Genomic DNA, 14,099 nt, shown 5'->3' with positions numbered 1-14,099 from the left:
TAGGCTTTCCCGCCTGTAAACCTGATTCTCAGCCACCCCCCACCCCACCCTACCCCCTAGACCTGGGTGGGGCCAGGAGCTTATAAATTCAGGTATTCGGGTGCCTGCTCCCCTTCTCTGGCATCCAAGCTGCCCCAGATGAAACTGGAAGATCTGGAGGGGGTGAGATCTTTGAGACAAGAGCCGGGGGTGGGGGGATTGAGAGACACCCAGGGAGACACAGGTCTGCCCTGGTCTAGGGGAGACACTGGATGCCCTGGTTCCAGGGAGCAGACAGCACTGCCCTGAGGGACTTGAGTTTCAAGGGCACCTGTGTAGGTCCATGTGTCCTTTACTGAGGCCTCAAGTTGGACCTGAACCAAGAAAATGTCCTGGAGATGCAAGAAGGAGCTGCAGCGGGGGAGGGGATGGAGTGAATCAGGAGGATGTCCCCGAAAGCGTTTGTATCAGAGCCAAGAACAAGGTCAGGAGTTATCAGGAGTTCAGGTCAGCTCAGCTCAACCTTCCCAGGTGTCCCAGGTGCCAGGCTCCAGGCTGGGCAATGCTGGGGACACAGAGATGACCTTTCCTGAGTGTTCCTGGGAATCTGTGATGTGATGGAGGCACACCAGGGGCTGTGAGGCCCAGAAAAGATACCTGTTAGGTCTCAGGGCCTCCCAGAAGAGGTGGGAGCTGAGCTGTGGAGGGCAAATATGAATTTGGAAGATGAGGGGAGCTGGGGCCTCCCATGGACTGGACCCTTCACCAGGAATCCAGTGTCCAGTCAGGCCAGGCCTGCCCACAGCAAATTCTCAGTCTGTTGGGGGAGGCAGACACCACTTACTGGAGATGGTCAGAAAATCCCTCAAGGAGGAAGTGGACCCTGAAGGGAATAGCATACCTGGGAGGAGGAACAGCCTGAGCAAAGGCATGGAGGCATGGAATCACAGGAAGGAAAATGGGAGAATCAGCTGTGTCTAGAAGGGCAAGGTCATGAGAGACCCGGTCAGAGGGGCTGGTAGAAGGGGAGAAACCACTCATATCCTTGAAAGTGAGGTTGAGGAGCTAGGAATTTACCCTGGGGGTGCTGGGGATCCATGAAGGCTGTAAACAGCAGTGGGACATGGTCAACTCTGGGTGTGGAAAGACCATGCAGGGCCATGTAGGGGAACAGGCTGGGGGAGTGGGAACTTGACTGGGGGACAGATGGCAAGGGTGAGGGCTGGTGGGCACCCAGGAGCCCAGGTAGGAGGCTGGGATAGGGTCTGGGGGAAAATGTATTCTGAGCCAGAGTCTGGAGCATGGAGAGAGATCCAGGAGCAAGTGGGATGGTGCTGGGATCTGACAGGCTGTGGGGGCACCTGAGGGTTTGTTCTGGTGCCTGGAGGAACAACCCTCAGAGATGGAGAACCTGGGGGAGGGCTGAGGGAGGGGGAGAGCAGTCTGTGGTGGGGGTGGGGGCCCAAAGATGGTGGAAGAAATTTCTCAAGCGGCAGGTGGGATGAGTTTGTGTCTGGAGGGATCCAGGTTGAGGCACAGGTGTCCCACCTCACCCAGGTTCACTCTCTCCCCTCCCCAGACTTCAACAGAACCCTCGTCCCTGCTCTGCAATGTGGCTTCTCCTCACCTTCTCCTTCCTGCTGGTGTCTGCAGGTGAGGTGGGCCCAGGTCAGGTCTGGGTCTATGGGAATGTGGTGCCCCTCCCCCACATCAGGAACAAATCCAGGCCCTGCAGTCTTCCACTACCCCCCATTCTCCCTCCCCGAGTCCTCACCCTACCCCAAGACCGTCAGAGGCCTGGGGCTGCTCTAGAGTCCCCATGCCAGCTGGGGCCTTTTGCTGCTCCTGACAACAAGAACACAGACCTGAGTTCAAGTTCTGGGGCTGCCCTTTCCTTGCTGTGTGGCCTTGAGGAAATTACTTCACCTCTCTCTACCTAGAGTGCCTTCTCTAGAAGACAGCACTTACCTATGACGGTAGTGGTGAGGTTTCAATAGCATAATGTAGATAAAGCTCATAATAAGCCTTCAAACAAGTGTTAAGAGGCCAAGAACACAGACTTCTGGGCTCGAATTCCAACTCACCATGTTCTGGTTACTTAACATCTCTGTGGCTCGGGATCCCCAACTGGACCACGGAGATAACAGCAGATGCCTCCAGAGTTGTGAAGATTGAATCTGGTCCCGTGGGTGAGGCACTAGAAGGTACTTGGTCCAGGGCAGTGCCCTGTAAGGATGTGTTGGCATTGCTGAGTGCTGGGTGTATGCCAGACCCTCATGTGGATATAGGCCAGAGCTCACCTAATTCTCAAAACATCTCTATGGGGTGAGCTCTACTGGCCTCATCTGACAGGTGAAGGGGCTGAGGCCAGAGGAGAGTGGCCACTAGGTCAAGGTGACCCTGGGAGGCAGGAAAACTCCAGCCCATGTTCAGCTACCACCCATGGAGAATTTAACTGTAACCTGATGCCTCGCCTCTGGGGGCCCCTTAAAGCTCCCCCCTGCTGCCAGCCTTCCCTCAGGCTTTCTCTGTGCTCTCTCCTCCCTGCCTCCCGCCTGCCCACTGCACCCAGCCAGGGCCTCCACCCTCCTCCGGCTTGTACTGGCCAGGGGCAGCCCCAATGCCCAGCTGTTCAGCCCGAACCCTCTGTCCTTTGCAGGACAACAACCCCACCCTTCCCTGTTAAGCCCCCTGTCCACCACATCCGCATTCCCCCAACCTTGCCAGGGCCCTTGGCCCAGTTCCTGACCCTGGCAGGCAGAGGATGGGCATCTGGTCTGGCTGCGCAGATTCCCTTCCCAGGGTGGGTGTCTGTATGCCTTGCTGTGACCTTCAGGGGTCATATCCCCATTGCCCAGTAGCGGATCATGGTCTTATAACCTTGAAATATCCCTGTTTATATCCTTGTGCATGGTGCAGGGCGTGCGTGTGTGTGTGTGTGTGTTTGTGTGCGTGTGTGTGTGTGGTGGGTTTTCAAAGCCCTGTGTGTCCACATCCTGCCCACATATGTGAACTGGGTCCCCTATGTGAAACACAATGAGTGACTTTGAACACCAGGTGACTGACTGGGGGGCTCATCTAGAGATGGGAAAATATGTCCTGTCCTATGTCTCTGGCTATGTTTTTGACCTTGGATGCTTAGCCCTGTGTCCATTGTTTCCCTGGGGTCTGATCTAGTGGGTCCACATCTGAGTGTTGGCTCTCTGGGTTCATGTCTCTTACTCTGGATCCCCACAGTGACTTGAAGACGAATCACAATTTTGACCTTGACTATCTTCATCTGAGCCCGATCATATATCTGACTGACTTTGGCTAAATTTCTGTCCAGAACCTAAATATCTACATGTATCTCTGCATAAATAAATCTATGTGTCATTTGTTTAAAATAACTAGTCTTTATTAAGCAACTATAATAAGCCAGACATCATAGACACACACACTCAGGCACACATAATGTTATTTAATCCTTACAACAATCCCATTTTACAGATGAAGAGACGTAGGCCCAGAGAGGTCAAATAATTTGCTCAGACGCTCACAGATAACATGTTTGGACCCAGGGGCTTTACTCTAACATTCCAGATTCAACCACTATACTTAGACTCGTGTCTGTGAACAAGTCTTTGGAGGCCTGAGTGTATATGTGTGTCTCTCCCCGTGTACCCTTATTAAGGACCCCACCTTCTTGTCCAGTCCCTGTGCGTTAGTGGGCAAGTCTGTGACTGGTATGTTCAGACCCGCACTGCAGACTGTAAGTTTATTTTTTTAAAGATTTTATTTATTTATTTATTTGACAGAGAGAGAGACAGTGAGAGAGGGAACACAAGCAGGGGGAGTGGGAGAGGGAGAAGCAGGCTCCCCGCTGAGTAGGGAGCCAGACGTGGGGCTTGATCCCAGGACCCTGGGATCATGAAGCTGCAACCCAAGTATATACAAGTGAATTTCAGCTTAAAGTGCTCTCTCCCTCAGTTCCTAAGTTTGGAAGACTGGTTGTGCCTATGTTTGCCCATGACCTTGTGTGGCCACATCTGCAATTGCCTGAGATGTCCAGACTCTGGAGCCAAGGCTGCGTGTCGTACATATCGAGTGGCCACACCCTTTTGATGTCGGTGACAGCTTGGCGATGACCTTGAATGGCTGGTTCCAAGTGGCCATCTCTCTGGCCCTGTATCCAGTGTCCCTGTCTTCACTCCTAATCTCAGAGGACTTCTTGACTTCTGGTCCTTTCCCACCTCCCTGCTCTCCCAGAATCCTGTAGTAAACGGGTGAGGGCCAAGGGGAGGGGGACAGCTCTGGAGAAAACAAGCAGCAGTTGTAAAAGCCAGAGAGAAGGCTGTGCTAAAAATTCAAGGACAGGGACGTCCTAAGAGATTGGGGGCAAGCAGAAGTGAAAAATACAGAGTACGGAATAAAAAAAAAAAAAAATCTTAAAAAAAAAAAAAGAGGGCGCCTGGGTGGCTCAGTTGGTTGGGCAACTGCCTTCGGCTCAGGTCATGATCCTGGAGTCCCGGGATCGAGTCCCGCATCGGGCTCCCTGCTCAGCGGGGAGTCTGTTTCTCCCTCTGACCCTCCCCCCCCCTCATGCTCTCTCTCTCATTCTCTCTCTCTCTCTCAAATAAATAAATAATAAAAAAAATCTTTAAGAAAAATACATAGTATGGGCAGGGTGCAGGCAAGGTGTAGGGCCCAAGGAAAGGGACTCTGTCCTCAGGGACTCTCCTCTGCCCGCCCCCCCCCCCCCCCAGCAGCCCAGGACGACAAGATGCCGGGAGGGGAGGAGTGTGAGCCCCACTCCCAGCCGTGGCAAGTGGCCTTATTTGAGCGTGGGCACTTCAACTGCGGTGCTTCTCTCATTTCCGCACACTGGGTGCTGTCTGCAGCCCACTGCCAAACCCGGTATGAAGCCAGGGCTCTAAGTCCTGAGGGGCACGCGGCAAAAGTCTAGGGATCTGAGAATCTTGGATCCCGAGGAGGAAAGAGCAGGAGCCTGGGGGTTGAGGGGTCGAGTTCGGGGTGGGTGCACCTCCTTGGTCCCTGAGGGGCAGCGGCTCGAGCCATCCCTGGCTTCGGCGCCTTGGGCAGAGGGTAATGGCATCTCCAGACTCCGCAGGGTGGGGGGCCCCCAGCCCGCCGCTCTTGGATCTTTCTGCCTACCCCTCACTCGGCTTGCGGGTGATCCCCCGCCCGCACAGCTTCCTGAGAGCGCGCCTGGGCCAGCACGACCTGCTCAAGGGCGATGGCCCCGAGCAGCTGCGGACTGTGGCTCGCATCCTCCCGCCCCCGGGCTACGAAGCCCGCAGCCATCGCCACGACATCCTGCTGCTCCGTCTAACCCGGCCCGCGCGCCTGTCCCCGCAAGCGCGCCCCGGGGCGCTGCCCACGCATTGCCCCCAGCCGGGTGAGGCCTGCGTGGTGTCTGGCTGGGGCCTGGTATCTGATGACAAGCCTGGGACCAAAGGGAGCACAGAGTCACAAGGTGCGTGAAAGGATGGTGCTGGGTGTCAGGCCTCCAGGGACCCTATTCTCCAGGGCTCTCGGGCGAAGAAAAGGGCCTGAGGGACGTCCTAAGAGATTGGGGACAAGCAGAAGTGAAAAATACATAGTACGGAATAATAATAAAAAAAAATCTTAAAAAAAAAAAAAAAAAAAGAGGGCGCCTGGGTGGCTCAGTTGGTTAAGCGACTGCCTTCGGCTCAGGTCATGATCCTGGAGTCCCGGGATTCACTCCAAGTCCACTGTCTTCCCCAGTGAGTCTCCCGGATACGCTGCATTGTGCCAACATCAGTGTTATCCCGGCCACATCTTGTAACAAGGACTACCCAGGGCGCCTGGTGGCCTCTATGGTGTGTGCAGGAGTAGAGGGCGGAGGCATGGATTCCTGTGAGGTCAGAGCCATGGGGCAGGGGGACAGGTTTGGGAGTTGGGATGGGATCAGGTTATGCTTGCGTTGGGCCAGAAAAGACGCTAGGGATAGGTTTGGGGATGGGGAAGGAAGAGCAGTTAGAATGGGGATGAGGTTGGAGATGGATTGGGTTGTGCTTGGGGTGCACGATTTGGCGGTTGGTTTGGAATGGCCTGGGTTTGAGTTAAGAACAGGAATGGGCTTGGGGCACCTGGGTCGCTCAGTCGGTTAAGCGTCTACCTTCGGTTCAGGTCATGATCTCCGGGTCCTGGGATCCAGCCCGATGCCCGGCTCCCTGCTGAGCGGAGCATCTGCCCCTCCCTCTGGCCCTCTGCTCGTGCTCTCTCTCTCTCAAATAAATAAAATATTTTTTTAAAAAAAGAATAGGTGGGCACCTGGGTGGCTCAGTCAGTTAAGCAGCTGCCTTCGGCTCAGGTCATGATCCCAGGGTCCTGGGATGGAGTCTCGCATCAGGCTCTCTGCGCAGTGGAGAGCCTGCTTCTCCTTCTCCCTCTGCCTGCTTCTCTGCCTACTTGGTTTTTTTTTTTTAAAGATTTTATTTATTTATTTGACAGAGAGAAACACAGTGAGAGAGGGAACACAAGCAGGGGGAGTGGGAGAGGGAGAAGCAGGCTCCCTGCTGAGCAGACCCCAGGATCATGACCCGAGCCGAAGGCAGACGCCCAACAACTGAGCCACCCAGGCGCCCCTTCTCTGCCTACTTGTACTCTCTCTCTATCTCTCTGTCAAATAAATAAATAAAATCTTTATTTAAAAAAAAAAAACAGGAATGGGCTTGGTTTAATTTTTTTTTAAGATGTATTCATTTATTTTAGGGAGAGAGAGAGAGCACGAGGTGGGAAGGGGGCAGAGCGAGAGAGAGAGAGAGAATCTTGAGCAGACTCCCTGCTAAGTACGGAGCCTGCAGCCTGGAGCCCTATGTGGGGCTCCATCTCAGGACCCTGAGCCGAAATCAAGGGTCAGACGCTTAACCGACTGAGCCACCCCAGCACCCAAACCAAACCAAACCAGTGCCCCTGGTTTGATTTTAGATGGAAAATATGTTGGGTTGAATTGGGGATAGGGCAAACTTTGTCTAGGATGTGAAAGACATGATGACTGGGATTGGTTGTGTTGGCAGTGAGGATGGGAGTAGGTCTGGTTTGATTCCGAATGGGGAAGATGTAGGTGTTTGATTGGGTTGGGGTTACATGGGAAGGATAGAACATGGGTTGGCCAAGTTGTATTGACTTGTGTTGGGTTGGAATGGTTTGGGTTAAACTGGGTTGTATTGAGTTGAGTTGGGGTGGGATTGCATGGGGTGGGGTTGGATTGGATTTTGATTGAGGTTGTGAATGGTGATTGGGATAGGGATGGGGGCACCGGGATCCAGAAATTTCCCATTCACACTTTCCCTTCTTCCCACAGGGTGACTCTGGGGGACCCCTAGTCTGTGGGGGAGTCCTGCAGGGCATTGTGTCCTGGGGTGATGTCCCCTGTGATGCTACAATGAAGCCTGGAGTCTATACCAAAGTCTGCAGCTACTTGGAGTAGATTAAGGAAACCATGAAGAAGAACTGACCATTTTGGTCTACCACCTATGTCTCTGACTGAACGGAAGCTCCCAGAGCTGACCAGCAGCTGACCTGACCTGGGACAGTGTTGGGCCATCCCTCAAGACCTCATTTGTCCAAGGCACAGATGTTAGCCAAGGACTTGTCCCGTCTCAGGCCAGAGCCGGTGCTCAAGGTCACCTGTTTAAACGCCGAGATAACAAGAGTGCTGATGCAAGTTTCTCTGTAGGAGTTTCTGTGACTTTCTTCTGGGGATGAAGGGAAGTGGGAGCCAGAGACTGGTTGGGGACCCAACCCTACTGTATATTGTTCCTTTTCGCCCACTGCCCCAATACCTAGGTGAAGAGAAATGGCTTGAAGTAGGGCTCTCTTCATTCACATATGCATAGGATCAGCTGTGTAATCTTGAGGAAAAGACCCAATGCCCCTCAGCTTCCGTTTCCCCATCTGTAAAACAGAGATCATCGTATTGCTTACCTCACAGGGTTGTAAGAATTAAATAAGGAGGTTCATATGAACTGATTCAAATAGTGCCTGGCACTGGGGAAATATATCTCTGGACCCCAGTGAAAAGACCCAGCACACACTAGATGATCAAGAATGACCTCATTGTCTTCGCGATTTAGTTGTGGGCTTCCTGGTAGCCAGGCAAAAAGGCAAATGTTCTCCTTTCCTTAGGCACACACAGTGGAGGCTGAGTTATCCTGCGACCTACTTTGATTTTACTGAAGAACCAAGGGAGGGTGTCAGGGGCCTATGAATTTAACACTGAGGCTGCAGAAATCTGCTTCCCAATTCTCAACAGAGATCCCCCCCCAAATGTGATCTTCAAGGTCACCCAATGTTGAACTACATGAACCTGGTTCCTGAGACCTAAATATTTTACTGGGGGAAGGGAAATTAGAATTTGTGGAGAGGATGCTCTTGATGGTGGAAGGCAGATTGTCTGGAATTCGTGGGACTTTGGAGGACATAACCTTGAGTATCCAGATCTGGGGAACAAGGAGTAGGTGTGGGGTATAATGGGATCCCAGCATTGTTTGGGGGCAGTGGGACATTGGATTTTGAAATGCTAGGGAACTTATTCAGGGAGACCACTGAAACTTCATATTTCTGGATCTGGGGGCACTAGGATTGTGGTACCCACCACAATTTTATTTGGAGAGAAACAATAGATTGGGGCCTAGATCCTGAGTCCGGGAGTGCCAGAGTCAGGGTGTTCTGAAAGCCAAAGCTATGTTTTGGAGACAGCTGAAGCTGGGAGACTGGCATTTTGGCTCCAAGTGGTGCAGGGAGAAAGGAATCAGAGCCCCACTGCTGGTGTTTGAGGGTGCACTGAGTCCTTGGGGTTCCAGTATATGGGGCTTTGTATTGGAGGTCAGTGATTCCTCCACTCTCCTCTTTCTTCTCCCACTCACCCCCGCACACCTCCCCTCATTGTCTCTGTCTCCCTGAGCAGGGGCCCAGGAGCTCCAGGCCCTGCCCTGTCTGGCCTCAGGCCCCAGGAATGCTTCCAGCACAATCAGGGCCCACAGAATAACAGGTGCTCGCTCTCCCGCCCTTTCCGCAGCTCTGGGGTGGGAGGAGGTGTCCAGCCCCCAGGCAGCAGGGGCAGGGCCTTGGCCAGCATCTGGGTGCCAGCAGGGCAGGGGTGGGGCTGGGGGGGGGGGTAGTGAGGGCTTTAAAACACTCCTTGGTGAGGCTTCCAAGCTCCGAGCTCACCACCAGCCTGCCCGTGGTCACCATGTGGTTCCTGGTTCTGTGCCTTGCCCTGTCCCTGGCAGGGACTGGTGAGACAGTGGGGAAGATGTGGGGTGGGGGAGTGGGCCCGACTCTCATGCTTCCCTCAGCCCCCATAACTTCTTCCTATCCCACAGTCCACCCCAGACCCAGGTCCCAGGCTCTCTCCCAGGCCCCTAAAGTCCTACTTCAGCCCCTCCTCCTGGTCACAGTCCTCATTCTTGCAATCGGTCCCTGCTCCCTCCCAGGAACCCCCAGAACTTTCTCTTCTTCCCCACTCAGACTCCTGCCCCTCACCAAAGAGGCCAAGCCTGGGCCATCTCTGTCTCTCTCTTTGGGGGACTCCAACTCTTCCAAGGAGTGCTCCCAATCCCAGCAGACCCTGGGACCCTGATCACCCCCAACCACCCCCTTGTTCTCTATGGCTCTGTCTCCTGAGTCCCCAAATCCTTCTACACCCTGGTGATTTTTCCCATCTGGCTGTCAGCTCTCAACTAGGTCCTCTAGTCCCTGATATCTGGTTCCCTTTAAATCTTCCCAGGACCCCCAAATTCCCTCAGACACCTACTCTTCTCCCCAAACAGACTTTCTGGCCTGTGACTCCAGGTGGGCCCACCCATCCGGTATGAGGGTCCTACAAATGTCTCTTCCTTACCCAACTCTTTGACCCTGAACCCTGATCGAGCATCCCCCTTTTTTCCCTGAGGAAGAACACCCAGAACCCCCAACTATAGGTTCCTTTCCTTGTGTAATTTCCTTCCTCCCCATGCTCCAGCCCTCCCCAAGTGAATCCCTCCTGTATGGCTCTGGTTTTCTGGGCTTCTCTCCAGGATCCCAAATACCTTCACAGCCCCGCTGTCCTGCCCTACCTCCCCCAGTACTCCAGCATATGATTCTAAAACTCCACATCAAGTGGGTCCTCCCTGCATTCCCACAGCTGCTTGGCCCCAATATGCCTCCATCTTCATTCCTGTCCGGCACCACCCCCGAGAGAACCCCAGATCCCTCCAGTATCCTCAGACTATGAACCCCATCTCCATGAGAATCACCCAATCCCAGAAGAACTGTCATCCAGCTCTGCCTCCCCCTGAGCCCCCTCCCAGTCCTGACCCCAACTCCAGTTCCACGGCCTCACCCCTCTTACAAAGCCATTCCTGTTCAAGGACCCCAGACCCCCAGAGGACCTTCTCCCAGCCCCAGTCAAGGGACCTCAAGATACACACAGACTCCTCAGCCCAGATGCTATTCTTGGCCTCTCAGACCTACTTCCCCTGCATCTTTAAAGAACCCCAAAACCCAACCTAGACCCGAACCAATTCTTCAGCCTGGGATCCCTGTAACCCTCCCAAATCCTTCCTTCCCAGCTTTTGAGCCACTCTCTAGGGGCCCTACATTCTCTGTTCCTAGAATCTTTTTTCCCTCTCAGAACTTACAATTTTCTGTTCCCCAGGCCAAGACCCCAAATCACCCCCTTATCACCCAATCCCCACATCACATGCTACTCACACGCTGCCTTCTTGTCTCCTGCCTGATCCCTGTGGTTGGCTCTGTTCTCAGCATAGTCTCCCCGCCCAGGACCCACCACCAACCCATAATCCCAAGAATGGCTCCAGAATTCCAGAAACTTCCCACACCCCTTGCCCATCTCCCCAGACCCCCAGCCCTGCTCCTCTGCCCCCATGTCCCTCCAACCCAACATTACAGCTCCCTCTTCTAGCCCAGGACCCCTGGCCCCACTGCCGCCTCCCACCTGCCCTGACCCAGCACCCCTTCCACAGGAGCCGCGCCCCCCATCCAGTCCCGGATCATAGGAGGCTGGGACTGTGAGCAGAATTCCCAACCCTGGCAGGCAGCTCTGTACCATTACAGCAAGTTCCAGTGTGGGGGTGTCCTGGTGAACCCACAGTGGGTGCTCACAGCTGCCCACTGCATAAACGAGTGAGTGGGGGCAGGGCGTGTGGGAAGGGGGTGTCTGTGCTCCCACAGGAATAAACAACTGGGCACCGACCCTGGGTTCACCTCAGGGGAGGCTGGGGGACTGAGGGAAACAGATGGTACTAGTCTGGGTCCCATGGAGAGTGGCAGGGACAACCCCAGGGAAGCCCTCCCATGGCAGCCTGTGTCTCTGTCTCTCCCTGTAACTGTGTCTCTGTGTCTCTCAGTAACTGGCTCTGTTGTGTGTCTATCTGAGTATGATTTATCCCTGTCTCTCTCTCTCTGTTTGGTCTCGGTGTCTCTGTGTGTCTCCCTGTGTCTGTCCACCTCTGGGTCCCTCTGCTGCCTCCCTGTCACTGTAGGTCTCACCCTCTATCTCTCTGCCCCATCTCTCTCTCTCTCTCTCTCTCTGGGTCTCTGCCTCACTCCCTCTCCCCCATTGCTGCTGAGCACCCCCAGGATGGGACTGAGGGGGACCCCCAGAGAAAAAGAAGGGATTATCCTGAGATGTATGTGTGAGGGGGCTTCTCATGTGCCCAGCCCCTCCGTCCAGGACAATGATGCACTGCAGGGGACACAGGGAAAGGCTGGTTTCAGCTGGAGCCTGGTGGGGGCCTTGGAGGAAGGAGGAGGAGAAAGAGGAGGAGGAGGAGGAAGGGGGAGAAAGTCTGGGGAGGGAGGTGGAGCAGACCTTGGGCTGGGGGCCAGGCCAGCGGCTGCTGGGGAGCCAGCCCCACAGCCCCTGCTGCAGCTGAGCTGGTCCCAGGCCCCCTCCCTGCTCCTCCCATCCTCCCTCCCTGTTCTCCCTCCCCGTTCTCTCTCAGGCTGGGCCCCACCCCCACCACCACTCCTCACTCTCTCCCTTTGCTTCCTGGCCCTGTCTCACTGAGCCTGCGGCGCCTTCTTCTCCCTGTCTGTTCCTTCCCTCCTGCTCCTTCCCTCCCAGGGACTCTTTCTTCTGTCTCTCTCTCCTTTGTGCTCTGTCTCTCACTGTCCTCCCTCTGCCTCTCATCCACTCTCCCTTTGTGCTCTCTGTTTTTCAGGCTCCCTGTCTTTGACCTTGTCACATCCTTCTGTCACTCACTGTCTTTTCTTCATAGCTCTTTATCTTCCCAACTGTCTCTCCCTCCAAGGTTACTCCTTGTTTCTGTCTTTGGGACGCTCCCTGGCCCCATCTCCCTTTCCCCCTCCTCTCTCCTCATTCCCTGGGGCCCCCTCTCTCCCCAGCAATTACCAGCTCTGGCTGGGTCGCCACAACCTGTTCGAGCATGAAGACACAGCCCAGTTTGTCCAGGTCAGTCATAGCTTCCCACACCCTGAATTCAAGCTGAACCTCCTAAAGAACCATACCCAGCTCCCCGGAGAGGACTATAGCCATGACCTCATGCTGCTGCGCCTGGCAGAGCCCGCCCAGATTACAGATGCTGTGAGGGTCCTGGACCTGCCCACCCAGGAACCCCAGCTGGGGAGCACCTGCTATGCCTCTGGCTGGGGCAGCATTGAACCAGATAAGTGTACGTGGGGGGCCAGACCATGCAGCCTGGAGCCCAGACACTTGGGTGTAGGGAGGAGGGGGCTGGGGACCGGACTCAGGGTCTGAGTGAGGAGGGGCTGAGGAGTCACCGGGGGTCTGGTCACAGCCCTTTTAATCTCTGGTCTGTAGTCATATACCCAGACGATCTCCAGTGTGTGGACCTCAAACTCCTCTCCAATGATGTATGTGCCAAAGCCCACTCCCAGAAGGTGACAGAGTTCATGCTGTGTGCTGGACACTTGGAGGGCGGCAAGGACACCTGTGCGGTGAGCCAGCCGGCCCCCCACCCCCAGGCCTCCAGGTGCAGGGGGAGGGGACTCAGGTTCTGGACTGCTGTTGAGAGCTAACCAGGCATCCGTCTCCACTGCTGCCCAACTCCAGCTTCTCCCAACCGAGCCTCAGCGCCCTCCCCCCCGCCCCCTTTCCTTCCCACACCCTCATCCCGGTGTCCCACGGATCTCCCTCCTCCACATCAAAGTTCACCTCTGTTGGAATCCCGACGCCCTCGGGCAGTGGACTCTGGAGAGAACTGCGTCTTTTCCGGGAGCACTGTGCGCGCTCTGTGAGCCCAGGTGTTAGAGCTGGTGCTCCACAGGCGGAACCGGGGACCTTGCTGACCTTCCTTTTGCTCTCCCCTTTGTGCCGCAGGGTGACTCGGGGGGCCCACTGATCTGCGATGGTGTGCTTCACGGAATCACGTCCTGGGGCCACATCCCATGTGGCAGCCCCAGTATGCCCGCGGTCTACACCAAAGTGATCTCGCACCTGGAGTGGATCAAGGAGACCATGACAGCCAATTCCTGAATGCCCCCACCATGTTCTCTACCCCAGTAAAATCGAATACGCATCCAATTCGCATCACATTTCGTGTCCTCTGGCCCTCCAGACGCCGGGAACCTGGAAGCTGGGCATCCACCCAGCCCAGTCTAGAATCCTCTACAGCCCTCCCAGGCTCGCGGCAGGAGGCGTGCGCGAATGAGCTAGGGAAAAGGAAGGAGCAGAAACAGGTGTAGACAAACCGGCAGAGAGAAGCTCAGACCCCCACGGGCAAGCAAGGCAGGCACTCGATACCGGTTCACGCATTTGGACCCGACCCTGCTCTAGGGGAGGAGGACGCAAGGGAGGGTCGGACTTAAAGGTTGTGAGGCGCCCACGTTTTATTGTGTCGGAAACGTCAGTAAGGGGGGGCGGGTAGGAAATGTTATCACAAGCCACGCCTTTCGGGGGAGAGGCTGGTTCCCCAGCACCGCGTAGCTACATCGAATACTGGGCAGTTCAGTGCCCCGCCGGGGGCGTGACTGGATACCCAGGGGCGGGACTCGCCCTCGGAAGGGGAGGAGTCCCCAAGTTGGAGTGCAACTTCGGGGCGTGGCCTTAGGGGGCGAGCTGACGGGGCGGTGTCGCACTGTAGGGGTGGGGGCAGGAAGAGGAGCCA

At 55.3% G+C, this 14,099-nt stretch overlaps 2 protein-coding genes across 3 annotated transcripts; both read left to right on the top strand.

The window, feature by feature from the left end:
- The first annotated feature begins 1,589 nt into the window (after positions 1–1,589).
- Positions 1,590–7,435, top strand: KLK15 (kallikrein related peptidase 15). 2 transcript variants are annotated; one of them, XM_034987125.1, is made up of 5 exons: positions 1,590–1,632; positions 4,728–4,875; positions 5,172–5,455; positions 5,728–5,864; positions 7,310–7,435. In XM_034987125.1, the coding sequence occupies exons 1-5, from the start codon at positions 1,590–1,592 to the stop codon at positions 7,433–7,435; spliced, it is 738 nt and encodes a 245-aa protein (XP_034843016.1). The 2 variants fall into 2 exon arrangements, with proteins under 2 accessions (XP_034843016.1, XP_034843015.1); XM_034987124.1 differs by having other exon boundaries at positions 4,725–4,875.
- Positions 7,436–9,177: 1,742 nt separating this feature from the next.
- Positions 9,178–13,688, top strand: KLK1 (kallikrein 1). Its single transcript, XM_034987113.1, has 5 exons — positions 9,178–9,245; positions 10,974–11,133; positions 12,358–12,644; positions 12,794–12,930; positions 13,313–13,688. The coding sequence occupies exons 1-5, from the start codon at positions 9,200–9,202 to the stop codon at positions 13,466–13,468; spliced, it is 786 nt and encodes a 261-aa protein (XP_034843004.1). The 5' UTR covers positions 9,178–9,199; the 3' UTR covers positions 13,469–13,688.
- The last annotated feature ends 411 nt before the right edge of the window (positions 13,689–14,099 follow it).

This window comes from Mirounga leonina, unplaced genomic scaffold, assembly GCF_011800145.1.
Source record: "Mirounga leonina isolate KUSES-001 unplaced genomic scaffold, KU_Mleo_1.0 Mir_376, whole genome shotgun sequence".
Lineage (NCBI taxonomy): Eukaryota > Metazoa > Chordata > Mammalia > Carnivora > Phocidae > Mirounga > Mirounga leonina.
Note: the sequence above shows the minus strand (reverse complement) of the source record. Positions and strands in the feature narration are given on the sequence as shown.

Excerpts from the sequence above, each read along its gene's own strand:
- KLK15 (XM_034987124.1), top strand. The coding sequence starts at position 1,590 with ATGTGGCTTCTCCTCACCTTCTCCTTCCTGCTGGTGTCTGCAG. Across the intron at positions 1,633-4,724 it reads CTTCCTGCTGGTGTCTGCAG|CAGCCCAGGACGACAAGATG; the intron begins GTGAGGTGGGCC and ends CCCCCCCCCCAG. Across the intron at positions 4,876-5,171 it reads GCAGCCCACTGCCAAACCCG|CTTCCTGAGAGCGCGCCTGG; the intron begins GTATGAAGCCAG and ends CCGCCCGCACAG.
- KLK1 (XM_034987113.1), top strand. The coding sequence starts at position 9,200 with ATGTGGTTCCTGGTTCTGTGCCTTGCCCTGTCCCTGGCAGGGACTG. Across the intron at positions 9,246-10,973 it reads CCTGTCCCTGGCAGGGACTG|GAGCCGCGCCCCCCATCCAG; the intron begins GTGAGACAGTGG and ends CCCCTTCCACAG. Across the intron at positions 11,134-12,357 it reads GCTGCCCACTGCATAAACGA|CAATTACCAGCTCTGGCTGG; the intron begins GTGAGTGGGGGC and ends CTCTCTCCCCAG.